This window comes from Amphiprion ocellaris, chromosome 10, assembly GCF_022539595.1.
Source record: "Amphiprion ocellaris isolate individual 3 ecotype Okinawa chromosome 10, ASM2253959v1, whole genome shotgun sequence".
NCBI lineage: Eukaryota > Metazoa > Chordata > Actinopteri > Pomacentridae > Amphiprion > Amphiprion ocellaris.
Genome location: NC_072775.1, coordinates 35729431 through 35753539, shown reverse-complemented (window position 1 = coordinate 35753539; position 24109 = coordinate 35729431). Strand labels below are relative to the sequence as shown.

Genomic DNA, 24109 nt, shown 5'->3' with positions numbered 1-24109 from the left:
GTTGTTCACTCTTCACTGTTACCAACTGATAGACTGTTTCCTCCAAACTGCTAGCTTACAGCGAGCAGTTAGCTTTCAGCTACCATAGCAGTTTGTAGGTTTTTGTAGCTGCAACATAAACTAGCTCCAGATGGTGATGTGAGACTCCTAAACGGTTAATTTCAAGCTTAAAATATGACTTTAAGTGTGTTTAGTGCACTCTTCATTGCAACCATCTGATAAATGATTTTTTCCAAGCTGCTAGCTTATGCCGAGTAGTTAGCTTTCAGCTAGCATGCTGGGATGTAGCTTTCAAACTACATGCTAATAACAAGTACTTGCTGATATTTTTGCTCATGACAGGAAGTTTTAGGTTAACTTCCAGCTGAAAAGTGACTTTCAGTGTTGTTGCACTCTGAACTGCCAGTTGATGAATTATCTTTCTCTGCTAGCTTACATGAAGCAGCAAGCTTTCAGCTAGCATATTAGCATTAGCATTCTGACTACATGCCAGTATTAGCATTTGCTAAGTGTTTTTTGCTCATGTCAGGCAGTTTAATAAATCTATAATCTATAATATAATCCAATAAAGTGCCTCGTAAGCATGAGGGGACACAATGAGCAACTTTCCACTGCAGGAACCTGAAGGTGATTTTAAGTCGACCTGAACATTTGTGTCGGTTCTGAATACAAGAACCGCTACTGGAGAACCTTCTGTCTGTCAGATGGGTTAGGTCCATCTGAGTGGCCCTGAAAAACTGCTGTGTGGCTCGATGCTGATTGTTAAAACTCACAGGTGACAACAAGCATTCTGCCATCTTAATGTCTTCGTTAACTATCTGTGTTAGAGTGGGACACTCTGAAGGGACGTTTCTGGTCTGATAGCTACTATCGACAGAAGAGCATGGACAGTGTTTCCAAGAACTTTAATATGAAGTCGGACAGGATGGGATGGATGCAGTATGAATACGTTGAATGAATATAGGTGTGTGTGTGGTCTACAAAGAAACAAACAAAACAAAACAATATTACAATATTGCATTACAACATGGCACAAGCATTACTTGCAACACCAGCAGCAGTACAGAAACCACTAGATCGACCTACTCGCAGTTCAAATTGCAGATGCTTGCTTTATATTTGCAACGTTATGCAGAAGTTAAACAGCGTTGTCTATCTGCTGAGTGTGTCTCCATTTGGGTCCTAAATGACAGACCAAATAGAACTTAATCTGATCCTCCAAGCCCTCATCAGTCAGGGTGTTGCACTTGAGTCCATTTGACTTTTATCTATTACTGTGAGCCCTTAGAGGAACTTTCAGGCTCTTCTGGAATCCTGCAGTGATACTGAACATAAGTTTAGCTCACAGTCTGTTAGCCTCTTGCCAGCTTCAGCTCCTGAATCCACATGCATCCTACCTGGTCCAGTTGTAGAGGTAACCATCCTTCAACCAGCACCCCAGGAGGTTAGAGTGGACCTCCTCAGCCTCCAGTTCGACCAATAAAATTCCCCATCAGCCTGTTACAGCTACTGATTCTGTTGGCCCCCCATTAGCTCCAGCTCTGGAGTCCGCCAGCCGTTCTCCTGCTAGCTGCTGCTTAGTGCTGCCTCTGTGTTGACTAGTCTCTGGTCATCTAGCAATTAGCCTGACTGGGTTCCTGAACCAGTCAGCCTTTGATATGGTAGCCTCCATCCAGAACCAGCTTCACAGTCGGCTTGCCTCCTTCCTGATTCCACCTCTGACGCTGCCATGAAATCTCCTCTCCTTACTCACCAGGCCTAAAGGTCAGACCCATTTAAGAAAGCGAGGTCCCTGACAACATAGTTCCTCACAGCTGCCCAACACCGTGGATGTCCCAGATCTATTGCCTAGTGAAGTCAGTCGAGATTTTTCATCCTTGATTGTCTGTCCATCTGTTTCTGAGTCGGCCTGCAACTTCTCAAACCCAGAGTCTACTGATGAACACCTGACCCAGAGTCAGTTTACGTCACAGCTGAAGTCACCTTAGATCCTGAGTCAACCATCACTGCTGACTCTTTCCCTAATGACCTCCTGTCTTTCCTGCCTGCTGGGACTTGGTTCCCCCACCTTTGAGGTTCCAGCCTCCAGAGGACCTCCACCTTCATTGCTGGGTTCCTGAGGGCTCTGCATCCAATTCAATTCAATTTCAATTCAATTTTATTTATATAGCACCAATTACAGTCAAATTGTCTCGAGACGCTTTACAGAACCCATATGCCTGAACCCCAGAGCAGCCAAAAGGCGACAGTGGCAGGAAAACACCCTTTTAACAGGGAAAAAAACCTCGAGCAGAACCCGGCTCTAATGTGGGGGAACCATCGGCCTGCTGGCCGGGCGGGTTGAGAGGGACAGAAGAGGTAGAGAGGTAGAGGTAGAGGGGTAGAGGTAGAGATAGAGGGATACAGATAGAGGGATAGAGGTAGAGGGGAAGAGGTAGAGGGGTAGAGATAGAGGTGTAGAGGTAGAGATAGAGAGGTGGGGGGTGGGACACAAGGACCATAAAACACAGCCACACATCTGAAGCATCCAGCATCCAGCTCTGGGACCAGGGACACTCGGAGAAAGGACACAGAAAGAAACAGAGTGAATGTAATGCAATAATGGTATATAGATCCACCATCAGCTTCCATCCTGGTGTCTTGAGGAGCTCCACCATCACCTGGCTGGAATCACCAGGGTTGCTGTTTTCAACCCCAACCTTCTACCAACCCTCTACCAACCTTCTGTCAACCCTCTGCCAACCCTCTGCCAACCCTCTGCCAATCTTCTGCCAACCCTCTGCCAACCCTCTACCAACCTTCTACCAACCCTCTACCAACCTTCTACCAACCCTCTGCCAACCCTCTGCCAACCCTCTGCCAACCCTCTACCAAGCTTCTACCAACCTTCTACCAACCCTCTGCCAACCCTCTGCCAACCCTCTACCAACCCTCTACCAAGCTTCTACCAACCTTCTGCCAACCCTCTGCCAACCCTCTACCAACCTTCTGCCAACCATCTGCCAACCTTCTACCTACCCTCTGCCAACCCTCTGCCAACCCTCTACCAACCTTCTGCCAACCCTCTGCCAACCCTCTGCCAACCCTCTACCAACCTTCTGCTCTGTGCTACCAAGGTTCAGATCAAAAACACATAAAAATCTGTAGGACTTCCTTTTTCCACCTGAGAAATATTGTGAAAATCAGGAACATCCTGTCTCAGAGTGATGCAGAAAAACTAGTCCATGCATTTGTTACTTCTAGGCTTGACTACTGTAATTCCTTATTATCAGGTTGTCCCAATAGCTCTCTGAAACATCTACAGCTGATCCAAAACGCTGCAGCCAGAGTACTGACGGGAGTTAGCAAGAGAGATCATATTTCTCCTATATTGGTTTCTCTTCATTGGCTCCCTGTTAAATCTAGAATAGAATTCAAAATCCTTCTTCTGACATATAAAGCTCTTAACAACCAGTCTCCGTCATATCTTAAAGACCTGATAGTACCATATTACCCTAGCAGAACTCTTCGCTCTCAGACTGCAGGCTTACTTGTTGTTCCTAGAATCTCTAAAAGTAGAATGGGAGGCAGAGCCTTCAGTTATCAGCTCCTCTCCTGTGGAACCAGCTCCCAGTTTGGGTTTGGGAGGCGGACACCCTCTCTATTTTTAAGACCAGGCTTAAAACCTTCCTTTTCGACAAAGCTTATAGTTAGGGCTGACTGGGTGACCCTGACGGGGTGAGCTGGTGTTTTCATTTGCACAACTGACTTCCCCTCTTGACGTCCCTTTAGTTTACCCCTAGTTATGCTGCTATAGGCCTAGGCTGCTGGGGAACCTCTCTGGATGCACTGAGCCCTTCTCTAACTACCTATGTATTTACTATATATACCATTATTGCATTACATTCACTCTGTTTCTTTCTGTGTCCTTTCTCCGAGTGTCCCTGGTCCCAGAGCTGGATGCTGGATGCTTCAGATGTGTGGCTGTGTTTTATGGTCCTTGTGTCCCACCCCCCCACCTCTCTATCTCTACCCCTCTATCTGTATCCCTCTATCTCTACCTCTACCCCTCTATCTCTACCTCTCTACTTCTTCTGTCCCTCTCAACCCGCCCGGCCAGCAGGCAGATGGGTCCCCCCACATTAGAGCTGGGTTCTGCTCGAGGTTTTTTTTCCCTGTTAAAAGGGTGTTTTCCTTGCCACTGTCGCCTTTTGGCTTGCTCTGGGGGTCAGGCATATGGGTTCTGTAAAGCGTCTCGAGACAATTTGACTGTAATTGGCGCTATATAAATAAAATTGAATTGAATTGAATTGAATTGGAGGACAGTGAGAAGATGTTCAGCGAGCTGATCCATCTCATCCAGAACAGAAGCTCTGAGGTGGAGCAGCAGATCAGATCCCAGCAGGAGATTGAAGAGGGTCGAGTCAAAGAGCTTCAGGAGAAGCTGGAGCAGGAGATCAGGGATCTGGAGAGGAAAGACGCTGAGCTGAAGCAGCTCTCAGATACACCAGATCACAGCCAGTTTCTCCACAACCTCCCCTCAGTGTCAGCATTCAGTCAGTTCAAACACTCATCCAGCATCAACATCCGTCCTCTGAGACACTTTGAGGAGGTGACAGCAGATGTGAAAGAGGTCAAGGAAGAAATACAGGAAGTTCTGAAGGACACCTGGGAAGGCACCTCACATCTTATCTCTCTGCCAGATGTTTTACTGTCACAACCACAACCAAAGACCAGAGCTGAATTCTTAAGATATTCATGTGGCTTCACTCTGGATCCAGACACAGCACACCAATTGTTGGCTTTATCTGATGGAGACAGAAAAGTATTGGTAGTGAACCAGCATCGGTCTTATCCTGATCGTCCAGACAGATTCAGTTTTTACTATCAGGTTCTGAGCAGAGAGAGTCTGACTAGACGTTGTTACTGGGAGGTGAAGATGAGAGGGATGGTTGATGTAGCAGTCGCATACAAGAGTGTCAGCAGATCAGGAGATGAAAGTGCATTTGGCACGTTTGATGATTCCTGGTCATTAGAGTGTCGTGAAAACAGGTTTGAGTTGGTGCATGACAGCATCCAAACTCCCATCTCAGGTCCTCATTCCTCCAGAGTAGGAGTTTACCTGGATCACAGTGCAGGTATTCTGTCCTTCTACAGCATCTCTGAAACCATGACTCTCCTCCACAGAGTCCAGACCACATTCGCTGAGCCGCTACATGCTGGACTCTCGCTTTATTCTGATGGAGTCACTGCTGAGATCATTGTCTGAAATAAACTCACATCTGTCACAGTTCAGAGGGTGAATCAGAGATTGAGCTGGCCATGACTTTTATTCTAAACATTAAAATGTCAGCTTCTCTGTGCTCTGAATGTCTGATGAACTTTTGTATGGATCTGTTTGTTTGCTGCAGTTTTTATTCCTCTTCATGAACCTCAGCAGAGAAATCAACAGACCTTCTTCCACCACAGAGATTTTATTCTCAACATTTTGTAAATTTGTGAAGAAATCTAGAATTGCATTTGTTTCCATGGTAAATATGTTTGTATCCAAAAAGATATACAGCTGATGTGTTCTAAACCTGTAGTTGTTCTGATCATTGTTGACGAGGAAATCATTGATTAACTGAGGTTCTGGATTCATTTTTTGAGAATTTTTGTTCTTTTTTGTTTTTACTTGTTTAATGTGTGAATAAACTGTTGCTTTTAATCTTGAATAAAACTGATTTGATCCTTGGTCTGTTTGGAAAGAAGATTTTTTTCACAAAGAAGATTTGTTACAGACTTAAAAAAAATGGACAAAAAGACTGAAAATGTACCTTCTGCCATGTTTTTTTAGATTAAAGCTTTTATAATAAAGTGCATTGTGTCATATATGGAAAGCTGTCAAGATTAGGAATCTAATGCGTGTTAGATTTAAGATGTCTGTGTAGTTTCTCATTCATCCAGGTCATGGTTATCCAAAGTTGTTTAAATCAATCCAACTGGACTTTAAGAAGGTTCCTTGAAGACGTTTCACCTCTCATCCAAGAGGCTTCTTCAGTTCTGGTGGTGGTTGATGTTGCCTCAGCTTATAACCTCTGTGAGGTGTGGTCAGTGTTATTCACATTCTGACAACCATTGCCAAGGCCCACCTGGCTCCTCAACGATGGTCGTTGGGAGCCAGGGAGTGACACAAAGGGGGTCGTTGAAATGCGAGTTTCACCCAGCCCTCGTACGCTAATGGTGGTCGTTGGCATGAGCCACCTCACCTGAGTCATTCTGCTAAGTAGTTCTTTTGGGGAGTTTTGAAAGGACCTGATTGTAAAATGGTGAAAGATGATGTTTCAGACCACCCCCCCCGTTCAGAGATGGCTTCTCCACTTTGACATGGAGGCTTCTTTCACACCTCTCTCAAACCATCTGTCCTCCCTGTCCAAAATCTGAACATTGGTGTCCTGAAAAGAGTGTCCCTCTTCCTTGAGGTGAAGGAAGACCACCGAATCCTGTCCTGAGGAATTGGCTCTTCTGTGTTGAGCCATACGCTTGTTAAGTGGCTGTTTGGTTTCCCCTATGTAGAGATCTGAGCATTCCTCGCTGCATTTAACTGCATACACCAGGTTGCTCTTCTGACTGTGTGGTGTGGGGTCTTTTGGGTGGACCAGTCTTTGTCTGAGTGTGTTATTTGCTGTGTGTTAGATTTAACTGACTGATTGCAATATCCAGGTTAGGATTCTATATTACGTACAAATATATCTGACAAATCTATAACATTATATACATTTACCAGACTGATTTAAATATTGAAGTTAAGAATGTAGGTAATATACAAATTTAAATGTTACAGTTAAAACCTTGGGTAATTTACATATTTAGATCAAAAATCTGCACTATAATAAGTGATAGAAACATACAAGGTTTATATACATGTCGAGGTTAAGACCCTTTAACATTATATATACCATACATTTAGTGGACTAATTCAAATATGCAGACATACAAATATATCTGACAAATTTACCAGACTCATTTGAATATCGACATTGACAATATTATATATTATGAAAACATGGTGTATATAATAAAATACACATATTTAAATATTAAGGTTCAGACACTATAATAAACATTTACTGGACCTATTTAAAGGTTAATGTAAGACTACAACATTATATATAATATTAATTTACCATATAATGTTCAGTATTAAGGATTGGGATCTACAGTATCATATATTATGAAAATAATATATGATAACAAAGACTAATTTGAATATAAAGGTTAAGAATCTAATGTTTTTATAATATGCAAATTTACTTAGCAAGCTCACATATTGCACAAAATTCTTAATATTACACGTAAGTAAATGAAAACTATTGAAAATCAAAAACTGAAAAGCAAAAGCTGCTAGACTCCAAAAATGGCCGCCAGGTGGAGCACTACGTCATCTAACGTTTCGCCGCGCCGCTGCGGACTTCACGTCCCAGAATCCTCCGCGTGTGTTTCCTCATTATGCGGCCGCCTCCGTCCGGTCCTAGCTGCTGAAGGAAACAGATGAGTCGTCCACCTCCGTGAGGTTCGTCTCCGCCGCTGAAGTCCTCCGAGGGTTGAAACCGAGAACTAAAGTCCCGAAACAGCGAGTTCAGGAGGTAAGAAGCTTCACGGCGCCTTTAAAAAACGGCGCTAACGCAGCGCTTTAAGCTAACTAGCATGCTAGCTAGCTGTCAAATGAACGCCTCGGTCCTGTTAGAATCCTGAAACGGCCTCACTGCTGCACCGAGATCATCGGTTCGGTTTGATTTCTTCACCTGCTGGTCGGTATTTGCTAACACACCTGTCTGAGCAGCGCAGGTGTGTGTTAAAGAGGCCAACTCGGTGTTTTTGTTGTTGTTGGCGGCCTCCTCTCCGTGTTTGTGTTGCATTTTCCGCTGTTGTGCCAAGAACTGATTTTAGTCCACAGAAGCATTTGTCCTCATGTCTGTGCATAGTTTAACCTCCTCTGTGTTCTTCAAAAAATAGTCCAGTCAGTTTATAGCGGCTGAAAACGTTTCAAAGGAGCACTTCGACTCATATAATGGCCATTTCCACTTTCCAAAAGTGACCGTAGCGCCTTCAGTGTGACGGAAAATGACTTCATTTCATTCTTTATTTTTACTGGGGAATAATCTGCTGATTATTTTCTGCATAAATTCATTAGTTTGGTTTGTAAAATGTCAGAAAGTGGTGAAATATGTCGATCTTGTTTTCACCACAAGCCAAACAGATTCAGTTTCCTGTCAGAGAGTGAAAGAAACTGTAGAATATTCAAAGTTAAAAAGCTGGACAAAGACAATTCAGTAGTTGACGAGCTGATTATTAGTCGGGCCTGATTTTCTCTGCAAACATTTCTTTGGTCACAATTATTCATTTCACGAGGAAACTTTACATAAAATTCAGTGCAGTATAGAAAACTTGTGCAGTATTTATACTTATGTCAGCATTTCCATTTATGTAAGAATCTGTGCAGTATTAATAGCACTGGCATGTGCAAGAATGTTATTTCCATTTAGTACTTCTGCATATCTTGGTTTATTTTGGAGACGTTTGCACCGTCTTTGCTGCTGTAATACTATAAATTTCCCCACTGTGGGAGGTAAACTGAGAAGGGATCAGTTTCTGGCACTTTCTGCTCAGTGTTTTCAGTGTTTCTAAAGAGCAGCAGACATTAGAGAGGAGGGTAATAATGTCACAGGAGGCAGTTTAGACATCAACCAGGTGTCTGGTCACCTGTTGGTGCAGGTGAGTCCAGACTGTGAGTCTCCCCTACAGATGAATCCTCCTTCAACTAATTTAAGCCTTAATGATTTTATATATCTACTTATTTGACTCTCTGATTAGCTTCAGTAAAAAGCCACAGAGTTATTCCATCTCAGATACATCAGGGCTCTTATTGACCGTCTCTGATTAACTCTGTATTTTTAAAATAGTAATATTTTAGATTTAAATGTCAAATACTTTGCAAGATAATTAAAAGAAAAACTCCCTGTTGACACGTTTTCAGCAGGTTTATTCTCACATTTGAAAGCTGATTCTGTTTGAACAACAATATTTGAGGAACTATTAAAGATAAAAACCTGAAATTTCATGTCGCTGACTCAGATTCTGTAATATTGGACAGTAGATCAAATAATCTCTGATTATGGGTGAAATGAAATATGCTAAAAGCTGAAGCTGTCCTGAAAAGTTCCATCTTTGAGCTCATTAACAGTAAAAACTGATAATTAGAAGTGAACTAGTGATTTTTTCTGAACACATGTAGCTTCATGTCACAATAATACAAAACTAAACATGTAAAATACTTTAATATGAAATTTTGGTGACAAAATGGAGATTTCAAGAAAGTATCTTTTAAACTTTTCCAACTAATTTCACCAGTTTGATGACTTGTACCACAAAATCCAAAATACTAGCAGATCCAAGTAGACCAGAGTTTCAAAATACAACAAGGAAAATCTATATTTTTAATATGGGGTGTGTTTTTCATTTTCTGACCCCAGTTTATATTTCTATAAAGCCTACATTATCCACATTTACAGTAGGGCTTCAGCTGATTGTCACTGATTAAACTGTCCTTTGTTTTCTCAATTTAATCAGTTCATTGTTTGGTCTGTAATAGGAGGAAAATGGTGAAAAATGTGCACCAGTGACGCCGGATCACAGTCAGCATTTTAACCAGAGAACAAACAAACAGTTTCACATTTAAGCAAAATACTCACAGAGTTAAGGTTAATTAACCTGTAGCTGGTCAGTTAGTTGGAGAAAAATAAGAAATGAATGTCTGAGCTTCTGTTTCCACTCTGACATGAGATCAGCTGTAGATCTGTGACAAAGTAGAGCAGCTGGTGTGGATAAAACGCAGCAACTAAAGGATCAGGATCGCCTCTTTTTTTGTTTAAAGCTTGAACAAAATGACCTAAACTTAAACAAAATGGCTCAAACCCTAAACAAAAACAATTGAAACTGGAACAAAATTTCAAAATGATTCAAAACTTGAACAAAATGACTTGAAACTTGAACAATTGACATTGACAATTGACAAATGAAACCAAAAAGCGCTCTGAGACCTGGTGAACATGTGAAACGTTAGTCTAAATACCCAGATTTTATATGCAGAGAATGATGGATCTATCTGATCTGGTTTCAAATCTACCACCAATCAGAAATGATCATGCAATCATAGCGTCGGCGCTGCACTGGGCTCTATAGGGTTAAAAAATATGTTACTAAAATATTTAGATTTTATAAAATGTTGGCATATTAATAAACGTAGTAAAAATATTTTAAAAACTGTTTTAAGAAATCGAAAACCTTGTGTTGATTTTCTAACTGGTTTAATTATTCCAGCTCTAGTTACAGTAATAGAGTCTCTTTTACCCGTTTAACTTCTTCCTGCAAAGCGGCAATCCGGTTTTCCTCACAGGACATTCCAGTCAGACCAGTGCTCCCATCAGCACTGGTCCGACTGGAATGTCATTTTGTGTCTCGTTTTTGTTGTTGTGTCTTGTTTTTGTGATTTTGTGTCTCGTTTTTGTGATTTTGTGTCACGTTTTTGTTGTTTTGTGTCTCATTTTTGTGATTTTGTGTCTCGTTTTTGTTGTTTTGTGTCTCATTTTTGTGATTTTGTGTCTCATTTTTGTTGTTTTGTGTCTCATTTTTGTGATTTTGTGTCTCGTTTTTGTTGTTTTGTGTCTCATTTTTGTCGTTTTGTGTCTTTTTGTGGCAGTTTTGTCTCCTCATCCTGTAGATGTTTTTCTGTCTCCAAACATCCCATCCCATCCCATAATGTGAAACTGATTTACAACGGGACCAGATCTGATCCGATGCACAGTTTAAACACGACAGAAACTTTATCAGACTGATCGTCCATTTTGGACCCACACAGACGAGTTACTGAAGAACATGAAATATTTTGAAAGTTCTGCTTTGGGTTAAATCAGTTGAAACATCCGCCGTGAGAAGAGGAAGCTGCAAATGTAGTTTCAGAGGAAATTACAGTGAATGACTCAGGAGGAGGAAGTTCTACTGTATGTTTGACAGATTCACTGCTGGATTGTAAAAACCTGTTTATGGTTAAAAGCTGCACTTTAAGCTAAATTTATTGCCTGCTACCAACTAAAGCTGGAAACGCATGACTTTAGTGGATTAAAATAATGAAGCTGGTTTCCTGCTGAAGTGTAAAATATGAAAATCAGGAGTGTTTTTGTGTTAATTACAGTTAATGCAAAAACACAGCGACTGTAGTTCCACTTCCTCAAACACACAGACTATAAACAGTGAATGTTAAAGAGGTTAAAAGTAGAGGTCGACCGATATGGGATTTTCAAAGGCCGATGCCGATTTAAAAAAAAAAAAAAAATTCAGCCGATGGCCGATATCTAAAGCCGACTGTAGAAGCCGATTTTTAAAGCCGATATCCGTTTTTTTTCAAAGCACATCGATTACAAAATGCAATTTAAACACTAAAAGTATATACATGTATATATTACAAATTAAATACACTAGTAGAACTTTAACATTTATTGAAAACAGTGAAAAGTACAATAACATAAAAAATACTTAAAGTTTACAAAAAATACAATTAAAAAGTAACCTGAAAGTGCAATTGCTTGTTCAAGTATAAAAGATAAACATGATCACAAAATAAAAACTATAATAAATGCTAATTAAATTAAATAACGTAGTGCAGTTAAACATTACAAATCTTTAGATAAACCACAAAATAAAACACAAAAGTTTAATATGAAATTGGCATCAATGGTAATTTCTCAAGTGTCTTCAGTGACTAAATAAAACTTTTTTTCAATAAATTTAACTCAAAAAGTATATAAATATTATATATATGTAACTGCTCATGCTCCGCTCTCTGAGTGCCGGGGGTCCTTCTAAGGGAAAAGCGGTCGCGGCAGCTGCCCGTACGGGTGCCTGATCACAAATCGGCTTTTTATCTGTAAATATCGGCTGATGGCCGAGATTAAAAAAAAGTCCATATATGGCCCAAAATATCGGCCTCTACTAGAGGTAGACCGATATGGTCTACCTCTAGTTAAAAGTCCAGCAGCAGACAGAAACAGGGAAACTCTGCTTTACTGACGTTGGTTCTTACAGCGGTTCAGTGAAGCAGGGATTTAAAGTGTTAGAAAGTTAGAACGGAACAGGAAAGACTCTGTAATTGACTTTATAACTCTGGTGTTTGAGGTCACGTCTCAGATCGCTGCTCCAAAAACAGGATTTCTTACATTTATTGCTTGTTCTGCAATTAAAAATGATCTTTTGAGTACATTTAAATAACAAAGCCTCAAAAAGGAAGTGAACAGATGAGAAGTTTGGCTCGTTGGATTAAACATGTAGTCCAACACGTTTCTGTGGTGTTCGAAAATTCCTCTGATCTTAGATGAGAATGTTTTCAGTTTTGCTTTCATATTAAACTGATTATCTTTGGATTTGTGTGTCTTTTCCCTCACTGTAGTTTCTTTTTTTCCTGCAACCTAAAATCCTGCAGCTCTGTGGAAACCAAATGTCTCCTGCATTATCAATATATTTTTTTAATATTCTCTAGTATTTGATTTTTTCCCTAATTAAACAACAATCTTTGCATTTTATTATCAATTTTCTTTTCTGGTGGAAGAATCAGTGCAATACTTTGTGTAGAATAATCTCTACGATATCAACTCTATTTATGTATATTTCCTGTTTATTTATTTTTCCACAGATGATCCTTCAGTTTTGCATTTTTCCCGTTGCTGCTGTCACACTGCAGATTTTCCAGCTGCAGGCTTCATAAAGTCTTGTAAAGTCTGACCTCGTTAGAATGACAGAAGTCATAAAAAAGAATATGTTGAATTTCTTGATTATTTTTCTTCCAAAAAAACTGAAATCAACATCAGCAGCATTTTCCCAAGATGTTACCAACACTGTAAAATTCTGTAGATGTTTTTCCATCTCCATGTTTCCAGACTTTTCCTCTCTACTCTGCTCATCATCAGTAGAAAGATGTTTCACCATGCTGGATGGATCTCCAACAACCTCTGTTCACTGTTTCTGAGTCATGCTGCATTTTACTCTTAGTCTAATTGTCCAAAATAACTCAAAGTTGTCCAAAAACAATTAAAAAATGTCCCAAATTGTCCAGAATTACTCAAAAACTGTCCAATATTACTCAAAATTGTTCAAAATGATTCAAAACTGTCCAAAATGACTCTGAACATGTATAAAATAACTTCAGGTAACTCAAAACTACTTCAAAATGAGTGAAAATTTCCAGAATAATGAGGTTTTCTAACACTGAAATGAATTTAAAGTAATTCTGGATGTTTGTGTTTACTCTTTGTTGTTTTGCAGATGCAGTTTGCCGCCTCACGCTGACTCTACCCAACCGACCGGCCTTCATAGCGGTGGGCGTGGCTAGCCCTGCGGGAGGGCGTGGCCAGAGATGGACAGCCAATGCAGCGGCAGCGCCAGCTCCCGGCTGACCGGCAAAGGTTTGGGCTCGGCCGGTGCCACTCCGGTCTCTGTGAGGGTGGAGTCGTACGAAGCCGGCGAGAAGAAGTGCATCTCAGACGTGAGGAGGACCTTCTGCCTCTTCGTCACCTTCGACCTCCTCTTCGTCACCCTGCTCTGGATCATAGAGCTCAACGTAAGTCAGGAAGAGACGTTCATAATCTGTGATTTCTTGAAGTTTTCCTACAAAACAGCTGCATTTAGGTTTTCCCCTCCAGCTGTTCTCGTCCTGCAGCTTCTTTCAGAACGGACCGATGGTTTATCTGACAGCTTTGAGATAAAATAGAACTTCAGTTTTTCTGTCATATTTCAACTCACCAATAATCAGAGATAATTTGACCTGCCTGTCCAATATTCCAGATTCTGAATTAGTGACATGATGAGAAACAACAGAGAAAGTTTCATGTTTTTAACTTTAATAGTTGTTTGTCACATTTTACATCACATTGTGAAACATTTTTGTCATTTTGGACAAATTTCTTAGCAATTTTGAAGATTTTTTTGACTCACTTAGGAAAAATTTTGGGTCATTTCAAAAAATTGTCATTTTTGTCAGATTTTCAGACATTTCTTTAACTTTTTTTTTTTAAAAACTGAGTCGCTTTGGAAAACTTTTGTCATTTTAGAGAATTTTAAGTTTTGTCAAATTTCACATCACTTTGTAAAACTTTTTTGTCATTTTGAAGATTTTTTGACTCTGGAAAAGTTCAGTGCTCGCGTTAGCGAGACTTTTGATCTCAGTTTTCTCTGAATGTTATAAAAGTCGTTTTTATGTGACAGTTTTGTTCATTTTTTCATTGGCTTCTTTCTTGGTCTGACCTCGTAAGTTACTACTTTTTATTACTTGGAGTTCAGCTGTGGTAAAGTGGTGCTGCTTTATTGTGGCAGCGTTTGTTTGATGTGGGACAGAAGCAGGTCAGGAGCGAATCCAGGTCACGCTGCTGTAAAACTTTGTGCCCTGATGTGACTTTACTGCGACACTGTTTCCCAGAACGGTTAAAGCAGAGTCGACCTTGAGCTGAAATCACTGCTGAACGTTGAGCTGCTCGCTTTCATGACGTTTCTGAAATCTGCCATCCTTCCTCTCAACACCAAATGTGGGCAGTTTGATTGTTTTTTCTGAGCTCTGAAAAGAGTTTATTAAAGTTTGTGCATCCTGGATTAGATAGTTTCGACAGGTTTACTCTCATGCCTCTTATTATGATCATTTAATTCTTTTTTTCAACACAAGAAAACTCTGGAGATTTCTACAGCTTCCATTTCTGAGACATTTTTAACAAGTTGTTGTCATTCTGGTCAAGGTTCAAGTCACTCTGGAAAAGCTTTGAGGCATTTTGGACAGATGTTAGGAACTCTGGACACATTAGGAGTCATTCTGGGAAGGATTTGATGCAGTTTGAAGAAGATTCAACTATTTTAGTAACTTTGGACAAACTGAAACAGATTCTGACATCATGGACATTGAACTGTTTACAATAAGATACATCCCATAATAGTGATGATCACAGCTGGTTATAGAGGAAATGAACAGAAACCAGATCCAGTGTTCAGACTGAGACACCTGGATGGATTTAAACTGACTTTTGTTTGATTTTTTTTGTCTTATTTATGTTGATTTGTCTTTTTTAAATAGTTTTTTATTTTATTTATCTATTTTTTTGTCTCATTTTGTGTTTATTGCTGAGAGCTGAGAAATCTGAAGGCAGAACAGGATTATTTTAATGTAAAAAACTTTGGTGCACAGAGATGAGATGAAGATTTTAAGCCTCTCAGTCTGAGCTCCTCGACTGTATCAGAACCAAAGTGTTTCAGTCTTACGAAACGCTCTAGGTTTTATTAAATACGGTTCAGATGGAGTATTACTCCAGATGCCATGTTAATGTTGTGTCTTGCAGGTGAACGGAGGCATTCAGAAGCAGCTGGAGATAGAAGTCCTGCACTACGACTACCACGCCTCCTTCTTCGACATCTTTGTGAGACTTTTCCTCTGCTCCTGGTCAGACGGTTCATGTTTGATTTGTCGGTTCTGTTGGTTTCTTTAGTGTTTTTCCTTCTGTTTCCTCCCTCAGCTGCTGGCCGTGTTCAGGTTTGCCGTTCTGATCTTGGCCTACGCCGTCTGTAAGCTGCGTCACTGGTGGGCCATCGCTGTGAGTCTTTGGTTCAGTAACAACACCTTAATTCTTGGTTTGTGCCAGCAGATGGCGCCATCGACATGCTGTTGTTGTTTCTCTGCATGTAAATGTTTTTTATTGTAAATCAGGGTGCCCAGCATGTATTTGAGCTGATTATTTAGTGTTCTGAGTCATTAAATCTTTTATATCTGCTGGAAATGATCCAAAACAATGTAGAACCTGTTGAAAAGGACTTAGAATTTGTCCAAAATTAGTCAGAAATTCTCCAAAATATTTTAAATCAGTCCAAATTACACAGCAGTTGTCCGAAATTGCAAAAAATTCGAAAACTACTCAAATTTTGTCCAATGTGACAGAATTTTTTCCCCCAAAACTACACAGAAATGGCTTAAAACAGCTTAAAACCAAATGAATTGTCCAGATGGATTAATATCTCCTTTCTGGTACGTCTAAACATCTAAAAACTGGAACCTTGTCTGGTCAGACTTTCCTCACATCAGATTGTACTGATGTTAGAACCTAAAAAGTTGGACAAATGTGGACCAAAGATAGCAGCCTGAATTGAACATTCTGCACTTTTTTTCCAGTGTCAAAGGCCAATAAATCAAAATTTGTCTCCATGAAGTCCCTGTCAGTGTGTATGTATATATATATATATATATATATATATATATATATATATATATATATATATATATATATATATATATATATATATATATATATATATATATATATATATATATATATGTGTGTGTGTGTGTGTGTGTGTGGATGGATCCATACTACAAGAAACTAGAATCAGAACGCACCCATGAGATTAAAATAATAAATAAACAGCAAACCCACATCTCTGATCAGGCTGTAAGAGCTCAGGAGAACACCGTCAACCACCAGGGAAATCATACAGTCAGGCAGGGAGCACTGGATTTCAATAAAATTACTGCCAGCTCTCTGACATAACTTCATAGACCGATCCCTTTTATAAATATTCACGCCTGGATGCTTGGTAATGAGTGCGGCAGACATATGGGTTCTGTAAAGCGTCTTGAGACAATATGATTGTAATTGGTGCTATATAGGTAAAATTGAATTGAAAACTTCTACTAAAATCCAGTCTTTGGTCGACACACCAGGAAGACAGAGTAATTGCAGTTAAAATATTAGAAAGATGAATAATAATAGTAATAATTGGAACTGTTTGGTATCATTTGTTCTCCTGCAGATCACCACTGCTGCCAGCTGTGCTTTCCTGATCGCTAAAGTCATTTTATCAAAGGTAAGAGCAGCAAGGAGAACATCAGGAGGCATTTCTGGTTTAGTTTCTACATGAATATTATAAATAAAGGAAGTTCTGCTCTGAGATGAAAACATGAAGAACGTTGTACTCAGCCTGCGGTCCTATTTAAAACCTCATTTTATCCTGAGTTTTAACTCGCTTCTTGATAAACTTTACTGTTAAATACGAATTCTGTGATCGGAACCAACACTAATAAATCTCAGTCAGAATCAGCTGATTCTTTATCCACAGTAACTTTAGTTTAATGACACCTGGATGAATGGAAAACTGCTTTTAGTTGGCTGTCGTCTCATCTGTTGTTTTGTGTCTGTTTTTGTCATTTTGTGTCTTGCTTTTGTCGCTTCGTGCCTGATTTTTGTCATTTTTTGTCGTTTTGTCTTTTTTTGCCTTACTTTTGTGTATTTTTTCTTATTTCTGTTCCGTTTTGCTGTTTTCATCATTTTTTGTCTTGTTTTTGCCATTCTGTGTCTTGTTTGTCTAATTTGATGGCTCTTTGTGTCTTGCATTTGTCGTTTTGTGCCTGATTTTTGTAATTTTTTTTGGTCATTTTTTTTAATCACTTTTGTGTAGTTTTTCTTATTTCTGTTCTGTATTTTGCTGTTTTCATCATTTTGTGTCTTGTTTTTGTCATTCTGTGTCTTATTTTGTTGTTTTCTATCTTGTCTAATTTTATTTCTCTCTTTTGACCTATTTTATGTCATTTGGCACATTTTTTTGGCATTTTGTGTCTCAGTTGTGTACTTTTTCTTAATTTGTCATTATGTGTTTTATTTTCCGTTTGTGTTTTGCAAAGTTTTATCTCCTAACTGTTGTTTTGAGTCTCGTTTGGGTCGTTTTGTCTCATTTTAGACTAAAAACCAGATCCAGTGTTCAGACTGTGACACCTGGATGGATGTAAAACTGATTCAGTGTCAGTTTTTCCCAGAACTCAGATGTGTTTCTCCTCCTAAATGTCATGGTTCTATCTGCTGGACTGATGAAGTTCTGAGGATCAGAAATGATGGAAAAAGTCCATTAAAAAGTGATAAATCTGGACCCACCTCTATGGACTTCAATGACCTGGAATGTTCTCAGTGAGACTAAACTGAAAGACTGGAAGCAGGAAAGGAGAACGTCTCCTGGAGAAAGTTCTAGAGTAGACCTACTGACACCTGGAGAAAGTTCTAGAGTAGACCTACCGACAACTGGAGAAAGTTCTAGAGTAGACCTACTGACAACTGTAGAAAGTTCTAGAGTAGACCTACTGACAAATGTAGAAAGTTCTAGAGTAGACCTACTGACAACTGTAGAAAGTTCTAGCGTAGACCTACTGACAACTGTAGAAAGTTCTAGAGTAGACCTACCCACAACTGGAGAAAGTTCTAGAGTAGACCTACTGACAACTGGAGAAAGTTTTAGAGTAGACCTACTGACAACTGGAGAAAGTTCTAGAGTAGACCTACTGACAACTGGAGAAAGTTCTAGAGTAGACCTACTGACAAATGTAGAAAGTTCTAGAGTAGACCTACTGACAACTGTAGAAAGTTCTAGAGTAGACCTACCCACAACCGGAGAAAGTTCTAGAGTAGACCTACTGACAACTGGAGAAAATTCTAGAGTAGACCTACTGACAACTGTAGAAAGTTCTAGAGTAGACCTACTGACAACTGGAGAAAGTTCTAGAGTAGACCTACTGACAACTGGAGAAAGTTCTAGAGTAGACCTACCAACAACTGGAGAAAGTTCTAGAGTAGCCCTACTGACGACTGTAGAAAGTTCTAGAGTAGACCTACTGACAACTGTAGAAAGTTCTAGAGTAGACCTACAGACAACTGGAGAAAGTTCTAGAGTAGACCTACTGACAACTGTAGAAAGTTCTAGTGTAGACCTACAGACAACTGGAGAAAGTTCTAGAGTAGACCTACCCACAACTGGAGAAATTTCTAGAGTAGACCAACGTCCACTCGAGAACTTTCTCCAGAGGACGTTCTCCTCTATGGACTTCAAGGACCTGGAACTCTGGAAATATTCCCAGTATGAAGGTAGAACTCTGATCATTAATAAAGTTACTGGAGATGAAGAACCAGATGATCTGAGAAGGTTCTAGGGTCGAACATTTCTCACTTTTAGTTGTTCTTTTTCCGGACTACTACTTGTCAGATGGTAGTACTTACTAGTAACCGGTACTTTGGTGTCCAGCTGCTGTCTCAGGGGGCCTTCGGCTACCTGCTGCCCATCATCTCCTTCGTCTTGGCCTGGATAGAAACGTGGCTGCTCGACTTCAAGGTTCTGCCTCAGGAGGCTGAAGACGAAAACAGTGAGTCTCAGTCGCTTCTTTAACGAGCGGCAAACGTTAAATCACCAGAAAACGAGCGATGGAGGACTTTATTCATCAACAAGTACAGAAAATACACCTAATATTCATGTGTATACACAGAAAAACAAATAATTCATGTGCAGAATATGCTTCAAAATGGCAGCAAAATGTACTGGAAGTATTCGAGGTAATTTTATTGGTAGTAGAATAATACAAGTACTGCACATGTAGTAGTAGAGGACTTAACACTACTATGACTAAAGTACCAGAATATGCTACTTGTAGTACATTTTTTCCTCAAAACTGCACTTCAGGAAAGTTTTATTTACTGTTGATGTGACCAGCATTAAGACGGTAAATTCTACTACATCACTGCAGTACTACTAATCGATACGATAAGTTTTTATTAATCCTACAGTGAGGAAATCTGCAGAACATTTTGGAAATATTAGTAGAAAAATAAACCAAAATATACATGAGTACTGGTTCAGATTGTCCAAACTGGTGGAAATAACAATATAGCACACATCAGTGGTACTGCACAGACTCTTTCCTGAGTAGAAATACTAATATAAGAAGTACTCATACTGCAAATATTCTTGTTTATGTAGATAAACTGATATTCCAGTTTTTAACTCACAGCTTTAAATGTGTTGATGTTGAACCAAAGACAAGTCTGACGGTTTATGGGTGTACAGTGAAGTAATCTGACTCCTTTAACTACTTCTATTACTGCAATACTGCCATCACGACTGTAGTACTAACAGCAGCAGCGGTGGTAGTTGTAGTATTAGTAGAAGTACCACTAAAAATAATACCTGGAAAAATAATCATGAATAGGAAGAGCTGTAACAATAACTGTACCGCTAAATATAATAATAAATACAATAATAATAAATATTGTAGTACTGGTACTAGCGTTAGTAGCAACTAAAACAACAGTTTGAGTAGTAGTACTGCTGTAGTAACAACCACAGTACAGGAAGTCAGAGCCATTATACTTCACTGTACTGCAGCTTCTACTTCACTAATATTATTAACTACTAAATTCACTAGGAGTACTTTATTTACCACTAGAAGTACTACTACTGTTACTAAACTCATTAGGAGTACTTTATTTACCACTAGAAGTAGTAGTACTACTAGTACTACTGTTTCATGTGTTAATGTGAGTGAATTTTTAAAATTAAATACTTGAATGTTTCCTCCCAATACTGCAGTTACTCTCCCAGCATTTACTGTCATCTCCATGATGTTACTGATTAGAAGTATTTTTTGAAGTATTTGTCTCTGATTGCTGATCAGTAATCAATAATAAATGTGTTCCTCTGGTTCCAGGGTTTCAGTCCATCATGGACGCTACAGATCGAGCTCCTCTCATTGGTCCAGGTCCGTTATCTGATGGACAGTTCTACTCTCCTCCAGAGTCTCTGGCAGGTAGAACATCATCTTCTGACTTCCAGTTTACCCCATGATTATTTCTTCTTCTTCTTCTTCTTCTTCCTTTTTCTTCCTTTTCCTTCTCTGATGTAACAGCAGGTTTTGTATTTCAGGTAAAGCCTTCATGTCTGAACTTACCTATAAATGTCTGAAACCGTTATTCTCTCTGTGAAAATACAACAAAAGGACATTTCATTGTTTTTTTCCTCCTACATCTGGACCACATTAGACCAGATCCAGATTTATAGACAGTCCAATGTGGACTAGATGATCTCCTGGAAGCTAGCGACTCATTTAAACGGTTTGTGAAACCTTTATCATTTTTGTTAAAATGCAAAAAAGCAAGATTTCTTTTTCACAGCTGGACAACTTTAGACAAACTACAGATTTAAAACCAGTAGGCTAGATGATCTCCTGGAGACTAGATGATCTCCTGGAGACTAGATGATCTCCTGGAGACTAGATGATCTCCTGGAGACTAGATGATCTCCTGGAGACTAGATGATCTCCTGGAGACTAGATGATCTCCTGGAGACTAGATGATCTGGAGGCTAGATGATCTCCTGGAGACTCGATGATCTCCTGGAGACTAGATGATCTGGAGGCCAGATGATCTCCTGGAGACTAGATGATCTCCTGGAGTCTAGATGATCTCCTGGAGACTAGATGATCTCCAGGAGGCTAGATGATCTCCAGGAGACTAGATGATCTCCTGGAGGCTAGATGATCTCCTGGAGACTGAAGTCTCTCTGAACCAGTTTGTGATTTAATAAATGAGGTGGTTTAAACCTGGACCTGGTCTAATGTTGTCCAGCTGTAAAATAACAAATAGAAAAACGCTTTAAGAAAGAAGAATCTATGTTGTAAAGTCTTTAGCCTCTGAGATCATCGAGTTCTTCATGGATTAGTTTTAGATGAGGACCAGATTTCTCCAATAATACTTTTACATAAAATGAAAGTTTCTGACAGCATTAAGGCTCCACTTAAAAGATCTGATGAGGTTTTACTTCTTTAAAAAAACTGATTTTAGTCCCTTCTGTTTTTCTCTCCTTCAGACTCTGATGAGGAACTCGACGACAAACATGATCCAGTGAAAGGCCTCATTTAGCAGCAACAGGTAAGAGGACTACTACTAGTACTACTACTAGTACTACCACTAATACTAGTACGATGACCACAACAGTGACCAACAACAACCAACAACTACCAACAGCGACTAACAACGACAATGATGACCAACAACAACCTACTAATTTAATACTAATTCTGCTTCTACTTCTGCTGCTTCTTCTTATGCTTCTTCTTCTCCTGTGGTGTTGCTTCTTCTTCTGTGGTGTTGCTTCCTCTTTGTCTAGCAGTAGAACATCTCCTCTCAGCTGACGTCACTAAAGCTCCTGTTGTTTTGTCTCCTCAGGATCCTGGAGTTTCTCCTGCTGCTGAGGGAAAGTTCTGCCTTACAACTTCTGCCCATTTAGTTTTTATTTGTCCCAAAGAACCTCTTTTTTTCTGTTTGTATCCATGAATTCAGTCACATTCTGATATCTGCACCAGGAGAATTCTTCTGAGTTTGTTCAAAGAACTCTGAATGCTCAAAGAATTCATCTTTACATAAAAGTTCACATGGACTCCTGGTGAGAGGGAAGAAGGTGGTAGAAACTAAATCAGCACTTTTTAGATCCTCTTCAGCGTCCAACCATAATTATTGTTTTTTTTTTTTTTTTTTTTTTTTACACAGTTGTTTATTAATGTCTTATATTTCTGTCACCGTGTTTACTTCGGATTTGTTGATGATTTGACATCACTGTAAAGGAAAATAAGCTCCACAGACTCCACGTGGAGAAGAAGGATGTTCCGGCCAGTACAGAGTTTATAGAGCAGATTGGAGCAAACAGAGACGCCGTCAGACTCAGAAACATGTCCGAATACGTAGAAGTCTTACGAAAGCACTGCAGCAACGCATGGAACAATATTATACCCACGTTAGAAAGGTTTGGTTCCAAATGTGGGCAAAGAGTTGGAACAAAACGAGCCATAAACGTACAGCGTTTCCCGGCGAACGTCGGGTTTCCTGCACTGTGTTGAAGCTGCTGAAGGAGAAGAAGGTGAATCTAACGTTCTTATGTTCTGCATGCAGCTCACTGCTGTTTTTATGGAAGCTTGTCTGTATAACAGAATCATTAAAATGTGAATCTTTGTGGTGTTGTCCATTTCTTTATTACAGATTTTAATTCATGTCATGTTTTGTTGATTCCAGCTGCTTTTTTCATCTCAGAATGAAATGCATGTTATCTTTAAAAAAGACATCAAAATGGCACAATTTATTATCCAGAAACTGTAAAAACAGGCAGAATTGCCAGATTTCCAACTGTCCCATGGTCCTTGAACTAATCATGTGTAAAATGTTGGGAATATGAACCAAATCTGAACAAAAAAATGAATTTATTTTACACGTCTCGTTTAAAAATTCAATAAAAAAGAGAGTTAATAATCTGATACAATAATCAGATTCTGTAAAAAGCAAAAAATTCTGAGCTCCTTGTCACAACTCAAGCAATGTTCCCTGTAATTTTTCAGTCTGAGTGTGAGCAAACACAAACTCCCTGAGCGTCCCTTGGACCACTGTGAGCAACATCAGACGTATGCACTGTGGTCACACCAGCATCACATCCATTCAAGTTACATGGTTCATTAAAAGAATCAAATTACAGCATTTACATTTCTGTTAAAACACTTTGTCAACAGGAGCCAGTTGAAGGCTGCAGTGATTTTAGTGACACTACAATGTATAAGAGTGAAGTTATTGAATATTTGTCTCTCTTTACTGTTGCAGCGGTTTTGCAAATTGCAGACGGACCCTGTTCACTCCATAGACACCAATGTTATTCCTGTAGCTTGAAAGACAGCTACTTTTGATAAAACTGGGCTTGTAGCACATTGTCTGCCTTGCAACAATGGGAAAGAGGCACCGTTTATGTTTTGACAACCTATATCTAATGAGTTATTGATGCTGGAAGTCTGAATCTGTGAATATCTTTCCAACTTTACTGAACTTGGGGCCACTACCACCTAAGGAGTGATATATTTAATTTTGAAAAAAGCATTTAGCCATACTTAAAGCTTTAAGTGCTTTATTAACACGGAAATAAAAATTTTGTATTGTTTTATTATCACAGGTTCTGTCTGAAAAGAGGTGGCATCATTTTAAACAGTGAAATCAAACTAATAAAATGTAATGACCAACCAGTGAGCAATACTGGATTCTGCAAAAACATAAACAACTTTTTTAAAAATCTAAATCTTATCTTAACACAGTTAATGTATTAACTTATTTTTGTGTGTATGCATGTATTTATTGATTTATTTAGTACTGTTAACATATCAGAGTTCTGAGTGAATTTTTCTTAAGATAGGCAAAGGCCATTTATTGATCACATATAGGCTCTTAAATGT

At 39.3% G+C, this 24109-nt stretch overlaps 2 protein-coding genes across 2 annotated transcripts; both read left to right on the top strand.

Annotated features, from left to right (window-relative positions):
• Positions 1-4312: 4312 nt before the first annotated feature.
• Positions 4313-5248, top strand: LOC111567797 (tripartite motif-containing protein 16-like). Its single transcript, XM_023269107.3, has one exon. The coding sequence runs from the start codon at positions 4313-4315 to the stop codon at positions 5246-5248; it is 936 nt and encodes a 311-aa protein (XP_023124875.2).
• A 2197-nt stretch (positions 5249-7445) lies between these two features.
• stard3nl (STARD3 N-terminal like) lies at positions 7446-22853 on the top strand. Its single transcript, XM_023269106.3, has 9 exons — positions 7446-7604; positions 13333-13627; positions 15387-15464; positions 15561-15638; positions 16849-16902; positions 19102-19219; positions 20558-20656; positions 21715-21776; positions 22074-22853. The coding sequence occupies exons 2-8, from the start codon at positions 13424-13426 to the stop codon at positions 21765-21767; spliced, it is 684 nt and encodes a 227-aa protein (XP_023124874.1). The 5' UTR covers positions 7446-7604; positions 13333-13423; the 3' UTR covers positions 21768-21776; positions 22074-22853.
• Positions 22854-24109: the final 1256 nt, after the last annotated feature.